The sequence below is a fragment of the Hyperoodon ampullatus genome (genome assembly GCF_949752795.1).
Source record: "Hyperoodon ampullatus genome assembly, chromosome: 9".
In the NCBI taxonomy this organism is placed as follows: Eukaryota; Metazoa; Chordata; class Mammalia; order Artiodactyla; family Ziphiidae; genus Hyperoodon; species Hyperoodon ampullatus.
In genome coordinates this window covers 15,798,631-15,814,245 of record NC_136922.1, presented here as the reverse complement: position 1 = coordinate 15,814,245, position 15,615 = coordinate 15,798,631, and the positions used below count along the sequence as shown (strand labels likewise).

At 45.2% G+C, this 15,615-nt stretch overlaps 1 protein-coding gene across 1 annotated transcript in view; it reads left to right on the top strand.

Annotated features, from left to right (window-relative positions):
- LAMB1 (laminin subunit beta 1) overlaps positions 1–15,615 on the top strand; it is a gene marked incomplete at its 5' end in the record, with an annotated part of 73,953 nt that overhangs the window by 27,315 nt on the left and 31,023 nt on the right. Inside the window, 7 exons of the mRNA XM_079710922.1 lie at positions 9,291–9,426; positions 10,658–10,816; positions 12,132–12,259; positions 12,474–12,597; positions 13,035–13,239; positions 14,601–14,744; positions 14,958–15,189. Of these exons, the coding sequence (XP_079567048.1) occupies positions 9,291–9,426; positions 10,658–10,816; positions 12,132–12,259; positions 12,474–12,597; positions 13,035–13,239; positions 14,601–14,744; positions 14,958–15,189 (1,128 nt within the window). The remainder of the gene's footprint in view (positions 1–9,290; positions 9,427–10,657; positions 10,817–12,131; positions 12,260–12,473; positions 12,598–13,034; positions 13,240–14,600; positions 14,745–14,957; positions 15,190–15,615) is intronic.

Here is a 15,615-nt window from a genome sequence, read left to right as displayed (position 1 = left end):
GAAATTAATAATAGTGCTCAAAATACCTATAAAAATGACAGTTTTCTTCCTCTCATTTCTTTTGAAATCATCTTAGATGTTACTTTTTAAACAAGACAAGTACAAAGGAATATAGTCCATGATTTCCTACTTAGCTTAACATTTTTTATAAATCAAATAATATATGTATGTACATTACTCTGCAACTTGTTTTTTTAATCTAGAGGGTTTTTTTTTTATATCAGCATCTATTCATCTACCTCTTTTTGTGTGTTCTGTCATGTGATAGTGCCATGATTTATTGATTTCTGTTTTTTGGTTTTCTTTCTTTTCAAAAATGTTGCAGTGAATATCCTTATTGGTAATCTCGATGAGTGTTTGTAGACATATCTATAGATTGGGTTCCCAGTGATGGAAGTGCTAAGTCAAAGTACATGTGCATTTTCTATTTTACTAGAGGATGTCAGATTGTTCTCCAGACGTATGGTGCTAGTCTGTTTTCCTCCCAACCAGTTACAAAGTACCTTCTTCCCCAATCCCCCACCAGCAGCTGGTATCATCAAAACTTTTATTTTCACCAGTTTAAAAGACGGAAAATGCAGTCCCATTTTGATTTGTGTAAAGGCTCTTCATTTTATTCTTCACTATTTCATTTTTTCCAACTTGCGGGTACATTAATGAAAATTACATACAATAATTTTAGTGACTTAAATAGGTTGGTATTCCTTGAATTGGTGAGACATGACCCTCTCCTCAAAATGATCAAAGTACACATTTTGGCAAGATGTTCAATTTGTGGGAGTTGGATTAATTACCTTTGAGTCGTCTCTGTGTGTTACTGGATCAGATTCAGAACATCTGGTAAAAATAGCATAAGTGACTGTTGGGAGGATAGACAGATGTTTCCTTGTGGCCCAGGATCTTCCCCGGGAGAACGTGCTGAATTCATTGAGTAAGCCTCATGGATTCAAAAACTGACTCTCTTACAGGAAGATTTCCCAACACTGTAGTAGTCTGCCTGGGCAGGAGTGAGATTTTAGGCAGCAAGAACATGATCTGTTTGGCCTCCGTTTTGGGGTTTGTTCTGTTCCAGATCGTGCAGTGAACTTGGGACGGCATGTTGCCTCCGGAACTCCAGGGTGAATGCCTGTTCTTAGAAAACCTCCAGAGGGGAGGAAGCGAGGATAATTCCATAAAGGAGGAAAGCGAGACCAACTGCTCTCTCTGCTGATGAAGTCACTTCCCTGACTTCCCTTGGTGACCCCCAGAACACAAACTGATGATTCCTTTAGTAACTGACTCCTCAATTCAAAGCTCTCGGCACTCCGAAAATGCTTCTCGATTAGAGGAAAGTGGCATACGTAACTCTCCAAATTATGTCGTAAACTCAGGAATGTCCTGTGTTCCTTTACCCTAAATGGTTTTTGTTGTTTACACTCCCCTTCCTCTCTCTTGCTCGTCCGCACATGCTTCCTGTCTCTAAATGCACCCACGCACAGCCCCTGGCCTGCCCCTAATCTCTCCTGCAAAAAATGTGCAAAACCCAGAATGTGCTAGTCAAGAGAGTTTGTGAAACAAAACATTTTAGTGAAGTTTTTTTTTTTCAATTTTGATTGGCGTAGAGTTGCTTTACAATGTTTTGTTAGTTTCTGCTGTACAGCAAAGTGAATCAGTTATACATGTATACGTATATCCTTTAGTGAAGATTTTAAAGTGGGTAATTTGATCTTTCTAGCATGATGGATGAAATAGATGCCTTATCTTTTGGCCTCATTGGTGGGGGAAGAAAAGAAACTTTCAAGATGCCTCTAGTCTTGTGACTCTTCAGGGTTTTATAGTCATCCTTTTCAAGGTTGTTTTTCCCCACAGGACTTTACGAGTCCCAAAGAGGTGACAGAGGCTCTGTTCTAAAGCACCAGTTCTTCTAGAATGCTTGGTGCATAACAGATGCTCAGGATCATACTTGCTGAATGATTGATTTGTTGCAGACAGTCATAAATATCTTCCACCTGACAGTATTATTGTACTTTGCTTTGCCTCAGACACATGTTGAATAAATGTTGACTGAGTAAAAGAATTTGAGAAACAAAAGATTTTTACGATACAAAAAAATTAAACATGCCCTCCTCGGGACAGGCAATCTCTAAATCAATCCCAAAACATTCCTTAGTTACTTTGGCTAGGGCTAGATTAAGTGTAAAGTCATGAAGTGGAAAAAGTTTTTAAATGTTTTGTTTAATGAGCTGAGTGGCTTTTGGTAGAACAATTAAAGTGTGTAATCCATGCCTATTATATTGACAGCTAGTCTGAACTTCGGAATATTTTAAAGTAAGACCTAATTGATTTAAATAACGTGACTCAAACCAGATTAATGACGTTTTGCCTAGTAGATAACCTGCTTTTTTTTTTTTAATTTATTATTTATTTTGGCGCATCGGGTCTTAGTTGCGGCATGCAAGATCTTCGTTGAGGCACGCGGGATCTTTTGTCGCGGCACGCGGGCTTCTCTCTAGTTGTGGCGTGCGGGTTTTCTCTTCTCTGGTTGTGGCACGCGGGTTCCAGAATGCGTGGGCTCTGTAGTCTGCGGCACGCAGGCTCTCTAGTTGAGGTGTGCGAGCTCAGTAGTTGTGGCCATGGCATGTGGGATCTTAGTTCTCCGACCAGGGATCAAACCCGCATCCCCTGCATTGCAAGGCGTTTACTGCTGGACCAGTGGGGAAGCCCCCTAACCTGCTTCAATGAATAAATAAGAGTGGTTGCTAAGTAAATGCTGCTTGCAACTGTTTAAAACGTTGAAAAATAGAAGCAGCTTGACAGCAGCCTTCAAAATTATTTCATCAGTTAAATTTAGGACTTTGATACCTGGCTTGAAGCCCACCACTTTCTTCTGAAGACCTCTTCTTTCTCCTTCTTAAACTGAAGGCCCCAACCCTCCCTTAATGTGAAAACACATTACTTCTGCATCTTTGTTAGCACTCATTCTGCTTTGTGTTATAGCTGTTTGTATTTGAAAGGTCTCTTTGGACAGGGATCTTGTCTTAGCTGTTTTTGCATATTCTTTTGTCCCCAGCCCATTGATAGGTGCTCAGTAAATGAGCTGAAATTTACTATACTTCGAAACCAGAGCAGAAGTTAATAGATATTTTCATCAACGTATGGGATAACTGTGGTGTATCTAACCCTTTGTTAACTGCTATGGCAGCTGGACATAAAGAGATCATCAAACATAGCCCCTACCCTTTAAGAACCTATTCTAGTTGTAGGGGAATTGGCGGTGGAGGTTGGGTGGAGGGGTGGTGGGAAAGCTGCTCTGGATAGAAGGGATGGTGCTGACTGCTCATCACTGGGGAACCAGCTCTTACTTGTAATCAGTATTTTGGAGGAGATTTCAGCGTTGAACAGAGTAGTGGTCCTTGTGAATGATGATTTTTATCCTTTAATGTTTTTCTTTTGCTTTATTTCTTAGTAGTAAAGTTGAGATTGTACAGTATTCTCCCTGCTCATCACTGTTTAAATGAAAGGGTTTTCCTTCCAAGAGTTACCAGTTGCTACATTTATGAGAAATCTGTGTTTTTGAGAAGTGATCTTTTTATAAAATTTATTTTATTGATGTATAGTTGATTTACAGTGTTGTATTTCTGCTGTACAGCAAAGTGATTCAGTTACACATTTCTATACATTCTTTTTCGTGTTCTTTTCCATTATGGTTTATCACAGGAGATTGAATATAATTCCCTGTGCTATACAGTAAAACATTGTTGTTTATCCATCCTATACATAATAGTTTGCATCTGCTCAACCTAAACTTCTAATCCATCCCTCCCCGCACCATGCCCCCGGCAACCACAAGTCTGTTCTCTGTGTGTCTGTTTCTGTTTTGTAGATAAGTTTATTTGTGTAATATTTTAGATTCCACATATAAGTGACATCATACGATTTTTGTCTTTCTCTGTCTGACTTACTTCCCTTAGTATGATAATCTCTAGGTCCATCGATGTTGCTGCAAATGGTATTATTTCGTTCTTTTTTATGGCTGAGTAGTATTCCATTGTATATATATGTACCACATCTTCTTTATTCATTCATCTGCCAATGGACATTTAGGTTGTTTCCATGTCTTGGCTATTGTAAATAGTGCTGCTATGAACATGGGGGTGCATGTATCTTTTCTTTTTTTTTTCTTTTTAAGAATCTATTTTATTTTTTGGCTGCGTTGGGTCTTCATTGCTGCATGCGGGCTTTCTCTAGTTGTGACGAGCAGGGGCTACTCTTTGTTGTGGTGCGTGGGCTTCTCATTGCGGTGGCTTCTCTTGTTGCGGAGCATGGGCTCTAGGCGTGCGGGCTTTAGTAGTTGTGGCTCGTGGGCTCTAGAGCGCAGGCTCAGTAGTTGTGGTGCACGGGCTTAGTTGCTCCGTGGCATGTGGAATCTTCCCAGACCAGGGATCGAACTTGTGTTTCCTGCATTGGCAGGCGGATTCTTAACCACTGCGCCACCAGCGAAGTCCGCGTGTATCTTTCTGAATTATGGTTTTCTCTGGATATACGCCCAGGAGTGGGATTGCTTGATCATATCGCAACTCTATTTTTAGTTTTTTAAGGAACCTCCATACTTTTCTCCACAGTGGCTGCACCAACTTACATTCCCACCAACAGTGTAGGAGGGTTCCCTTTTGAGAAATAATCTTGGCCTTTGCCCTTTGAGGAAAAAAATAGAGCTTGTGTTAGGTTTCTGTTGCTGCCATAACAAATTACCACCACTTAGTGGCCGAAAACAACATAAATTTATTATCTTATAGTCCTGTATGTCAGACACGGTCTCAGGGGACTAAAATCAAGGTGTCGGTAGGGCCATGTTTCCACCTGAAGGTTCTGGGGAGACTTTTTCCTGCTCATTCTCGCTGTTGGCAGATTTCAGTTCGTTTGGTTGTAGGTTGCAGTTCCCATTTTCCTGCTGGCTGTCAGCTGAGGGCTGTTCCCAGCTTCTAGAAGCTGCCCACATGCCTTGCCTCTTTGTTTCACCTTCACAACCAACAACGGTGGGTCAGGTTATCCTCGCGCCACAGCTCTGACCCACTCCCCTGCTTTCCTCTGCTGCTTCTAAAGATTCATGTGATGCGCTTGGGCCCACCTGGTAACCCAGGATAATCCCCCATCTCGAGGTCCTTAACCTTGATCTCATTAGGAAAGTCCTTTGTGCCCCGTGAGGTGACATATCCACAGATTCCAGGGATGAGGATGTGGACATCTTTGGGAGTCATTACTCTGCCTGCCACGGGCCCTGATATATTGTGTTTTATGTCTTTATTCTTCCTAACTGATCCAGTGAATTGCATCTGTATCTAGTTACAGGGACATTGGGGTGTGGGGGAACATACAGCATTGTCAGACGTACCATTTCTATCTGATTTGATTTTGCTTGAACACAGGAAAGAACTGTGGCACGTGATAAATCTTTTTCCTCTCTCGGGAGGAGGCGGGATTTGAGCTTTGGGGTGCAGGCACAGAGGTGGATGACCTGGTCTGATCTCGACCGTGTCCGCTCACGTTTCTCTGTGAGCCCTCTTGGCTCCTGTCTTCCTGTCTCCTCTCTGCGGCCTTCAGGCCCACCTCTGTCCCGGTGTCCCCTCGTCTCTTCAGTCAGGTGAGCAGCGTCTTCCTCTCACCTGCCGTTCTTTGCTCTTAGCTCTGTGTAGGCACTGCCTGCATTTTGATTGGTTGTACTGGTCAGTTGCTTTATTGTTTATCCCCCTTGGTTAGATTGGAAGTGCTGTAGGGCAGGAACTATATTTTTCTCCCATTTTTCTTTCTCCATATCATTTCACTGGAAATAATGGACTTAACAAGGAAGGTAGGATTGGTTCAGAAGAGAGTTGATAGGGACTTCCCTGGCGGTCCAGTGGTTAAAACTCTGTGCTTCCACTGCCGGGGGCACAGGTTCGATCCCTGGTCGGGGAACTAAGATCCCGCATGCCGCGAGGTGCAGCCAAAAAAAGAAATAAATAAAGAGCTGACATGGACTAAAATGGGAGGGTCTCGACACCAGGAAGCACAGCTGCCAGGGCTAATATCTGCTTAGTAACTATTTGTGGAAGAGTATGAGTGTGGCTCAGCTAAAGTCAAGGGTGGGCACCCGAAAGAGAAGCAGTTGTTTTCAGAGGAGGGGTTATAGAGGCTGCGGGAAACCAGGCAGAGGCTCCGTGACTTGATAGAAGAAGAAACAGTTGTGGGTTTGGGGGAAGGCGGGTCTTTGGGAAGGTTGGTTTGGCCGTGTAGTTGGATGATCTGGGTAGCGGGGAGAGAGACGAACTGGAGAGATCAGCTCGGGAGGTGGCTGGAGTAACAGGTGTAGAACCATGACACATGGGACTAGGGTAGCTGCAGTGACAATGAGAGGAAACGGCTGAGTCAAGAACTGTCTTGAAATAACACGTGTTATATTGAGGATAAACGGAAGATTACGTCTCACCTATATCAGATGAATTTTTTTGTTTGTTTTTTTTTTTTGCGGTACGCGGGCCTCTCACTGCTGTGGCCTCTCCCGTTGCGGAGCACAGGCTCCGGACGCGCAGGCTCAGCGGCCATGGCTCACGGGCTCAGCTGCTCCGCGGCATGCGGGATCTTCCCGGACCGGGGCACGAACCCGTGTCCCCTGCATCGGCAGGCGGACGTTCAACCATTGTGCCACCAGGGAAGCCCAGAGGAATTTTTTTTTAATTGAAGTATAGTTGATTTACAATGTGTTAATTTCTGCTGTACAGCAAAGTGATTCAGATATATATATATACACACACACACACACACACACACACACATTCTTTTTTATATTCTTTTCTGTCATGGTTTATCACAGGAGATTGAATAGAGTTCCCTGTGCTCTGCAGCAGGACCTGCTGTTTCTCCATTCTCTATATAATAGTTTGCATCTGCTCACCCCAACCTCCCGGTCCATCCCTTCCCCTCTCCCCCTTGGCAAGCACAAGTCTGCTCTACATCAGAGTAATTTGAAATCTGCTGACGGAAATAGCAGAGCTGAAGATAAGTCTGTGTGAGGTGGCGAACAGTTTGGGACAGGATGAATTAGAGGTGATGGCTGGGCAAACCATGGAAATGTCCCATCCACGGCTGGAGGGGTGCAACCAGAGCACAGCCGTGAGTCAGAAGTAAGAGCTGCAGGTGAGTGCCACCTGCAGGGGGCAGGTGAAGCCCCAAGAACGAGTTCACCAAAGGAGCGGGTGTTGAGTGGGGGCCACGCCTACCGGCGACAAGCGTTCAAGTGTGTGGACACAAGCGTGTGGCTGTGGAGCTGACATGAGGGGAATTCCCTGCACAGGGTCAGGTCCTGGTGAGTTGTTTCTTCTTTCCAACTGTGCTGTGGGTAAAAGCCTCTCGGGACTCTGCCAGCTGTCTCTATCCTTGCCTTCCTTGGCTTGTTCTCTAGTAAATGGATGGCATTGGAAAGAATCTGGGCGTTTTCTTCTTCGGTGGTTCACGTTGGAGACATTTGTTCCCTCAGTAAACATCTGCTGGGGAGGAAAGGGATTTTCTTTTGTCCCCGTGATGTCATGTCTGACGCCTGAATTTTGGAAAATGGCTTTCGGTGGATTAGCTCAAAAGAGGTCTAGGTCCTGATTGGAACAAGCTTTCCTCCTCTGGGAATTGTCTACAGGATGTTGAGTGTGTTCTTATCCCTGTAGGATAAAAACTATTTACATGACATAAAGGAAGAAGACTTCAGCTGGACCATGACAGGGCTGTTCGGGGCGTTTTTAATAAAGCTCTGAGTGTTCAGTCTTCCTGTGAGTTGTAACTTGCCTTAGGTATTTGGTTTAAAATGAAGTTTGGGACGAGAAAAAAAAAAAAAAAGAACTCTGGGAATAGGTTTAAAGTAACAATTCCAAATCACATCTTGACTTTAATGAAGTAAAAATGGATGCATGTAATTCAGGGCTTTTTCTTTTTTTTAGTTGAAGTATAGTTGATTTACAATGTTTCAGGTATAGAGCAAAGTTGTCAATAATTGTCCAACAAGAGAGGAAGTGATCAATGTCTTAACAATAAAGATAGCAAACAACTGAGGCCTCAGAAGGCACCATTTGAGAAGAGGAGAGGGAGAGAACCACACAAGCCTTCATGAAGGGATGACAGTTGAAAAATCAGGAGGATTTGAAGACACAGTGCGTCAACTTCAATGGTGACAGCTTAGTTGTTGATGTGTCGCGTACATCATTTCTCTTGCAAGGAGGCGGTGGCACGATGGAGAAGGTGGTTCCTTCTGTGGGATGGGGAGTGATGGTCAGGAAACACCACAGCGGGAGAGATTTGTGAGCTGAATCTTGAAAGAAGAGTGGGTGGATCTTTACTGGGTAAATAAGGGATCAGGGCATTCCAGGCTGCAGGAACCACACAAGCAAAGGGAAGGGGTCATGCGTCCCCCAGTGCATTGGAAAAACTCTTAAGTAGTTCAGTGTGGTTGCAGAGGTGAGGGCAGAGGTGAGGCTGGGAAGGTAGAGAAGAGCCAGCTGGTGGGGGCCTGGTGCACCTCCCCGAGGCCATCGTGCCTGGAAGTGATGTGGTTAGTGCATCTCATAAGGGTCATTCAGGCAGCCCTGGGGGAAGGTGGGAGTTCAGGTTGGGAAGTTGGAAGGTTGGCAGTAAGGCTACCAGTTTGAGGACTGTCACTGCTTTTACTGTGAGCGAGAGAGAGAAGAAAGGCGTAGCCCAGTCAGTGCAAAGCGGGGAGAGGATACACAAGACGCTAGGAGGGGAAATCACCGAATTTGGTTCCTGATTGGCTATGAAGAAGGAATCTAGAGAAGAACTTCTGGTTTCTGAGGTGGTCGAATCTGGGTAGTGTGAAGTCTTCTCCCCAGCAGAGAACATGGGAGGGATGGGGTGCTGCTTTCTGGGATCTCTGATTAGCCTCTGGGACAACTAAGTTGGAGCTGTCCTTCTGGGAGCTGGATATTTAGATGTGAGGCCCAGGAAAAGGGGTTCCATTTGCAAAAGATAGATCAACGCAAGAACATATGTGATAACTACAGAAAACCTTAACGTGGCACAGATGGGGCATAGTCAAGAGAGCAAGGGAGATAAAACCGAAAGACCAGGTCACTGAGAGCTTTCAACCTCAGGAATCTGGGATTAATTTGTAGGCGATGTTTCTTTCCGTGTGCTTATTTTCTGAAGGAAGTAAGAAAACCCTACCTGAATATTTCACCCCACTTACTATTTAATGGCAAACGTGGATCTGCTTCCAGTGGGTTCCTTATGAACGTGGTGAGCACAACTGACCAGCTCTCCTTCCTTTCCAGTTGCTCTGCAGAGTCAGGCCAGTGCATCTGCCGACCCCACATGATCGGACGCCAGTGCAACGGAGTGGAATCTGGTTACTACTTCCCCACCTTGGATCACTACATCTACGAAGCAGAAGAAGCCAACTTGGGGCCTGTAAGTAGGGGGGTGCTGGCCAGGTGGGTAAAGCAGAGTATGGGGGGCGGGCAGTAATGGCCATACACATTTTGTAAAGAGACCAAGTAAGAAGCATCTCATCAGTGAGCACGAAATAAGGGCCAGGAGCAGCCTTCTTGAGAACAGTCGTATTTAAAGCGTAAGTAAATCCGTAACGCAGAAGGAGACTTTGGAACATTCACTAGTAAGGCTTTTGGTGTTTTTAGGCAGGTGGGTTTTTTTTTTTTTTCTTTTTCCATTCTTTTCTCTGCTGGTGCGCCAGAGTTAGCTGGTATAGTAAATATTCAGAGAGGATAACTTCAGTTTTCTAACGCTGTGTAACAAGCCGTGCCCAAAGTTAGCAGCTTCAAATATATGTCTGGCACCTCAGCTGGGTGCTATTCTCCAAGCAGCTGTCTTGAGCTTCCTCACAGCATGGAGGTGTCTGGACAGTGAGAATTCTTACCTGGCATCTGGAGGAGGAAACAGAAACTGCCAGGTCTCTCAAGGTCTGGGCTGAGAAGTGCCAGAATGTCATTTTCTCACACTTTGCTGGTCCCAAGGCACAAGGCCAGACCAGATTTGAGGGCAGGGGAACATAGGTTCCACCTCATGATGGGTAAGGCTGCACACACATACATTACAGGGAATGAAGGACTTCATCTCTGGAGGTAGCTAATCACAGTTACTGTATGTAATCCTGTGAACAAACTCAAATGCACACTTGAGCTAAGCAACTCAAATTGATCCATTCTCAGCCTTACAATCAGAATGCACTCATCAGTAGTGAACATTCATGGTTGTAACAAGTTTCCTCACTTGGATGTGGCGCCTGAAACAAATACCAATGAGAATGATAGAAATACATCCTCTAGATATCGGGCTAGCCTTGTGGAAATCTGGGACATATCTGGTCACTCCTAGGCTTGCTAGTAACGGCATTTGGGATGTTCTCTTTCCTTCATGCTCATTTTCCTGGTTATATCATAGAAGGTATATCCTAAGCCTTAAGCCCATCTCCAATGTCCCAAGACTACCTCAACCTAAAAACTGAAAAGAAACCAATTACCTGTTTATAAAGCAAAAAATTATACAGTCTACTGGAAAATATGACTGCAAAAAATGGGTTTAATATCTACAGTATTGGACCTTTGGGTGACTTCAGATTTCTTTGACTGTTACATTGAATTCCATTTCAAATAAAGCATCAGTCCTGTCCCCTTGTCCTCAGGGGGTCAGCATAGTGGAGCGGCAGTTTATCCAGGACCGTATTCCTTCCTGGACTGGAGCAGGCTTCGTCCGAGTGCCTGAAGGGGCTTATCTGGAGTTCTTCATCGACAACATACCATATTCTATGGAGTATGACATCCTAATTCGCTATGAGCCACAGGTAACCCCTTGGTAGACTAATGCAGGGGGGATATTGGTAGAAAAATCTTTCTTCTAATGGACACTATGTCTTTGTGAATTGTGGAGGGTGCACTGTAACAGAGGGAACTCTCTCTGACTTTCTCTGCTCCTTGGAAGTAAAAATGTACATTTTTCTTCAGTTTCACAAACATTTAGTGATCTCCTTGTTAGGCACTTAGCCTTGCTGAGAACTGAGGTGGTGATGAGAATGTGCCAGGTTCCTCCTTGCCTTGATGGCCTGCCCTGCCCAGGGATGGACACATGTCCCTAACTGCCATCAAAGGTGGAAAGTCTAAGAGCAGAGACACAAGCAGGGCTGCAAGATGAGAGGTTCATACCAGCCGGACTGGCCAGGGGCTGCCAAAATGTTTACTAAAGAGTCAGTTGTAGGCCTTAAAACAGAGGTGGAATTTTGACACAAGAGGAAGTAAGGAATAGCATAAGCAGTGGAGAAGGGGGTGTTTTGAGCATCCTTCCACATAGCCAGGTAAGGGATATGGTTGGAGATGCTGTTAGGAGAAAAGCTGGCATCAGTAAATGAACTTGGACTCTATACTAACAGGAAGCTGTCAAAGGGTTTGGGGCAAGGGATTGTCATTATCTAAGCTGTGGGGTTTTGAGGTTTTTTTTTTTATCTTCTTTTTTGCTTTTAAGTCAGAGAAAGACGAATATCATATGATATCACTTATTACATGTGGAATCTAAAATACGATAAAAATGAACTTATCTACAAAACAGAAATAGACTCACAGACATAGAAAACAAATTTATGGTTACCAAAAGGGAAAGTGAGGGAGGGATACATTAGGAGTTTGGGATTAATGGATGCACACTACTGTATATAAAATAGATAACCAACAAGGACCCCCTGTATAGCGCAGGGAACTATATTCAGTATCTTGTAATAACCTATAATGGAAAATAATCTGAAGAAGAATAGATAGATACATATGTATAACTGAATCACTTTGCTGTACACCTGAAACTAACACAACGTTGTAAGTCAAGTCTACTCCAATGAAAGATAATAATAATAAGCTGTGTTTTAAGCTGGATGAAAAGGGACGTTGGGAGAGGCAGGGAGCGCAGTGGGAGGCTGTTTCAGTGTCCAGGTGGGAAGGGGCTCGGGCTGGAACTGGGGTAATAGCCGAGGGAATGGTCAAGAGGGAAGGGAAACGCAAGCGAGTGTTTCCCATTTAAACTTGGCAAAAGATGGATGGATGGATCCATCCAAACAAACGGGCAGCAGTGGGCCAGCGCGGTTGGTCTTCCCGATCATCTGTTTCTTACTGTAGCTCCCCGACCACTGGGAGAAAGCTGTCATCGCAGTGCAGCGACCGGGGAAGATTCCAACCAGCAGCCGATGTGGAAACACTGTTCCTGATGATGACAACCAGGTGGTGTCCCTATCGCCGGGCTCCAGGTCAGTGTGACAGTGGTTTGCAGCTCAACAGAACCAGCAGGCAAATTAATTCTTTTTCTCATGTCTCACCTGGTGAGTTGTACAGTTACCATTTTGGGGCCAGAGCCAAACGTGGACTGTTCCTTCCTTTGGGATGATCTACGTGGAGCTTTGATGGATTAGATACTTAAAGGCGCACCTTTGGTGGTTATTTTTCTCTTTTGTTTCGGGGCAGGTATGTGGTCCTCCCCCGCCCCGTGTGCTTGGAGAAGGGTGTGAACTACACAGTGAGGTTAGAGCTGCCCCAGTACACCTCCTCGGACAGCAGTGTGGACAGCCCCTACACGCTGATCGATTCTGTAAGTGGAGGTCGTTTCTGACACGAGCAGGGAGGGCTGGGCAGAAAGCATGCGTCAGCTTCCCCAGAGGGTTTTGTGGAGGGTAATGCTGAGAGGTGAGGCAGAATCCTTCTTTCTGCCTCTGAGGCCACTTTGCTTATTTATTTTAATAAAACTCCACCCTCTGGAAAGGATCTACTGAAGACGATCCTTCCTGAAAATATGAAGTGTCTTAATGGTGCCATTTCAAACCTCATCCAACTTTGTAAGAGGTCTCTCTAAACTTTATCTGGCAAGAATATTTAAGAATGAAAAGGTTTTCACTTGACTCCAGGGGTCTGTTTTTTTTTTTTTTCAAGAGTCAAAGAAGCACTGGGGTTTTTATGTGTTTGCTTGCGTTCATCGATGACCTGAGACAACCCCCGTAAGAACAGTGTGGTGGTCTGTTTTCTTCCTAGCTTGTTCTCATGCCATTCTGTAAGTCGCTGGACATCTTCACTGTGGGAGGCTCAGGAGATGGGGTCGTCACCAACAGTGCCTGGGAAACCTTTCAGAGATACCGATGTCTAGAGAACAGCAGGAGCGTCGTGAAGACTCCGATGACCGATGTTTGCAGAAACATCATCTTCAGCGTTTCCGCCCTGTTACACCAGACGGGCCTGGGTAGGTATTACTGCTGCTGCTTCGGCCCTTTCTTTCTCAAGAGGCCTGAGGACGCTTGACATCACGAGGTGCGTTGGCAGGCATGTCCTGTAGTTCTGTGTTAGGCAGTCAGCCCAAAGGCAGTAGTGTCTCACCGACAGTTGGTGTTTGTTTCTTTAAGGGTATGTTAGTGATAGAGTACCACTGACAGTGGACTCAGTCATCAAGTAACACACAAAGCATAGGGGACTAGGGAAAGGTCCCTGAGACTCTCCATACGCAGGGTGGGGAGTTGGGATGGAATGACAGCACCCCATAACTGAAATGGATATGTTGCTCTTTGAAAGGTCACTGGGCTTTTGTTGAAGATCTTGTGATATTTGAGCTTTGAAGGCAAGGAGAGAAAACCTTAATGACCTCCTTCCTAGAAAAACCGCTTTTATCTGTCAACTCCGGCTCCTGCCACTTCCCTGGCACCCATCCGAGGGAGGATACCGCTTTAAATGGGAATTCTGAACAAGCTAAGGTGCTCACGGGGGGAGGATTGGGAAGGGCCCCAGCAAAAGGACAGACCAGTGCAAGCCAAGTGGTCCTCAGTGGGCTCATCGCTGTGGGGAGCACGGCTGCCCTGGGTCACAGGCTTTTTTTTTTTTTTTTTTTTTTTTTTGCGGTACGCGGGCCTCTCACTGTTGTGGCCTCTCCCGTTGCGGAGCACAGGCTCCGGAGGCGCAGGCTCAGCGGCCATGGCTCCTGGGCCCAGCCGCTCTGCGGCATGTGGGATCTTCCCAGACTGGGGCACAAACCTGTGTCCCCTGCATCGGCAGGTGGACTCTCAACCACTGCGCCACCAAGGAAGCCCTTTTTTTAATTTTTAAAAAATTTTTATTGGAGTATAGTTGAAACTAATACAACATTAGTGTACAGCAAAGTGCATCAGTTATACATATCCACTCTTTTATTTTTTTTAAGCTTCTTTTCCCATATAGGCCATTACAGAGTGTTGAGTAGCGTTCCCTGTGCTATACAGCAGGTTCTTATTAGTTATCTACCTTATATACAGTAGTGTGTATATGTCAATCCCAAACTCCCAATTTATCCCTCCCCCGCTATCCCCTGGTAACCAGAAATTTGTTTGTAACCAGAGTCACATCTGTGACTCTATTTCTGTTTTGTAAATAAGTTCATTTGTACCTTTTTTTTTTAGATTCCACCTATGTGATACCATATGATATTTGTATTTCTGTGTCTGACTTACTTCACCCAGTATGACAATCTCTAGGTCCATCCATGTTGCCGCAAATGGCATCATTTTGTTCTTTTTTATGGCTGAGTAATATTCCATTGTATATAGGGTCATGGGCTCTTGCCTCTCTTCCCTGCAGCTTGTGAGTGTGACCCTCAGGGCTCCTTAAGTTCTGTCTGCGACCCCAACGGAGGCCAGTGTCAGTGCCGGCCAAACGTGGTTGGAAGAAGGTGTGACAGATGTGCGCCCGGCACCTTTGGCTTTGGCCCCAGCGGGTGCAAACGTAAGTTGATCAGAAGAATTGTAACGTATTCATTCAGATCATGAGTCATACTAGCATGGGTTCCGTAGCTTCAGAAGGCATGCTGCACTCTGGAAATTGACCACAGGGGCCCATGAGCATTCTGCACTGGGCAGGGGGGGACTGGCCTATGTAAGGGGTGTGTTTGCAGTTAATGAGTTTTTCAGCTGGTCCCTTGGTTGCCTGTTTCCTCAGCTTGTGAGTGCCATCTGCAAGGATCTGTCAATGCTTTCTGTGACCCCATCACTGGCCAGTGCCACTGTTTCCAGGGGGTGTACACGCGGCAGTGTGACCGGTGCTTACCCGGGTACTGGGGCTTTCCAAGTTGCCAGCCCTGCCAGTGCAACGGCCATGCCGATGACTGCGACTCAGTGACAGGGGAATGCCTGAGCTGCCAGGACTACACCACGGGGCATAACTGTGAAAGGTACACGCAGCCTCTTGAAAGTAAAGAGAACGAGATTGTTTTTGGCTGAGCAAACAGCATCTTAGACAAACCACGGAATGAATCTCTGCCAGTCTCCAGATGGCCCTTTCATTTCCGATCAGCTCGGTATTTATTTTCTAGGAACTCATTCATTTATGCAGAACAGATTTAGCTTACCCTCTGCGTGCCAGGCATTGTTCAAGGGCTGGTGTGTGTTGGGGGGGATACAGCAGAGAACAGAACTGATGTGAATCTGTCCTCTTTGGAGAGTCTTCCTAGAGGTCACCTTAAGGCTGTATAGAAATCATCTCTCTGTCTCAGCAGATCCTGGCCTAGGATGAGAGTTGTGAAATGTTAATGCCTAATTTAGGTCAAAGTAGAAACCAAATCCAAATGGGGCTTAGTCATTTTAGATGGTTTTGTTTT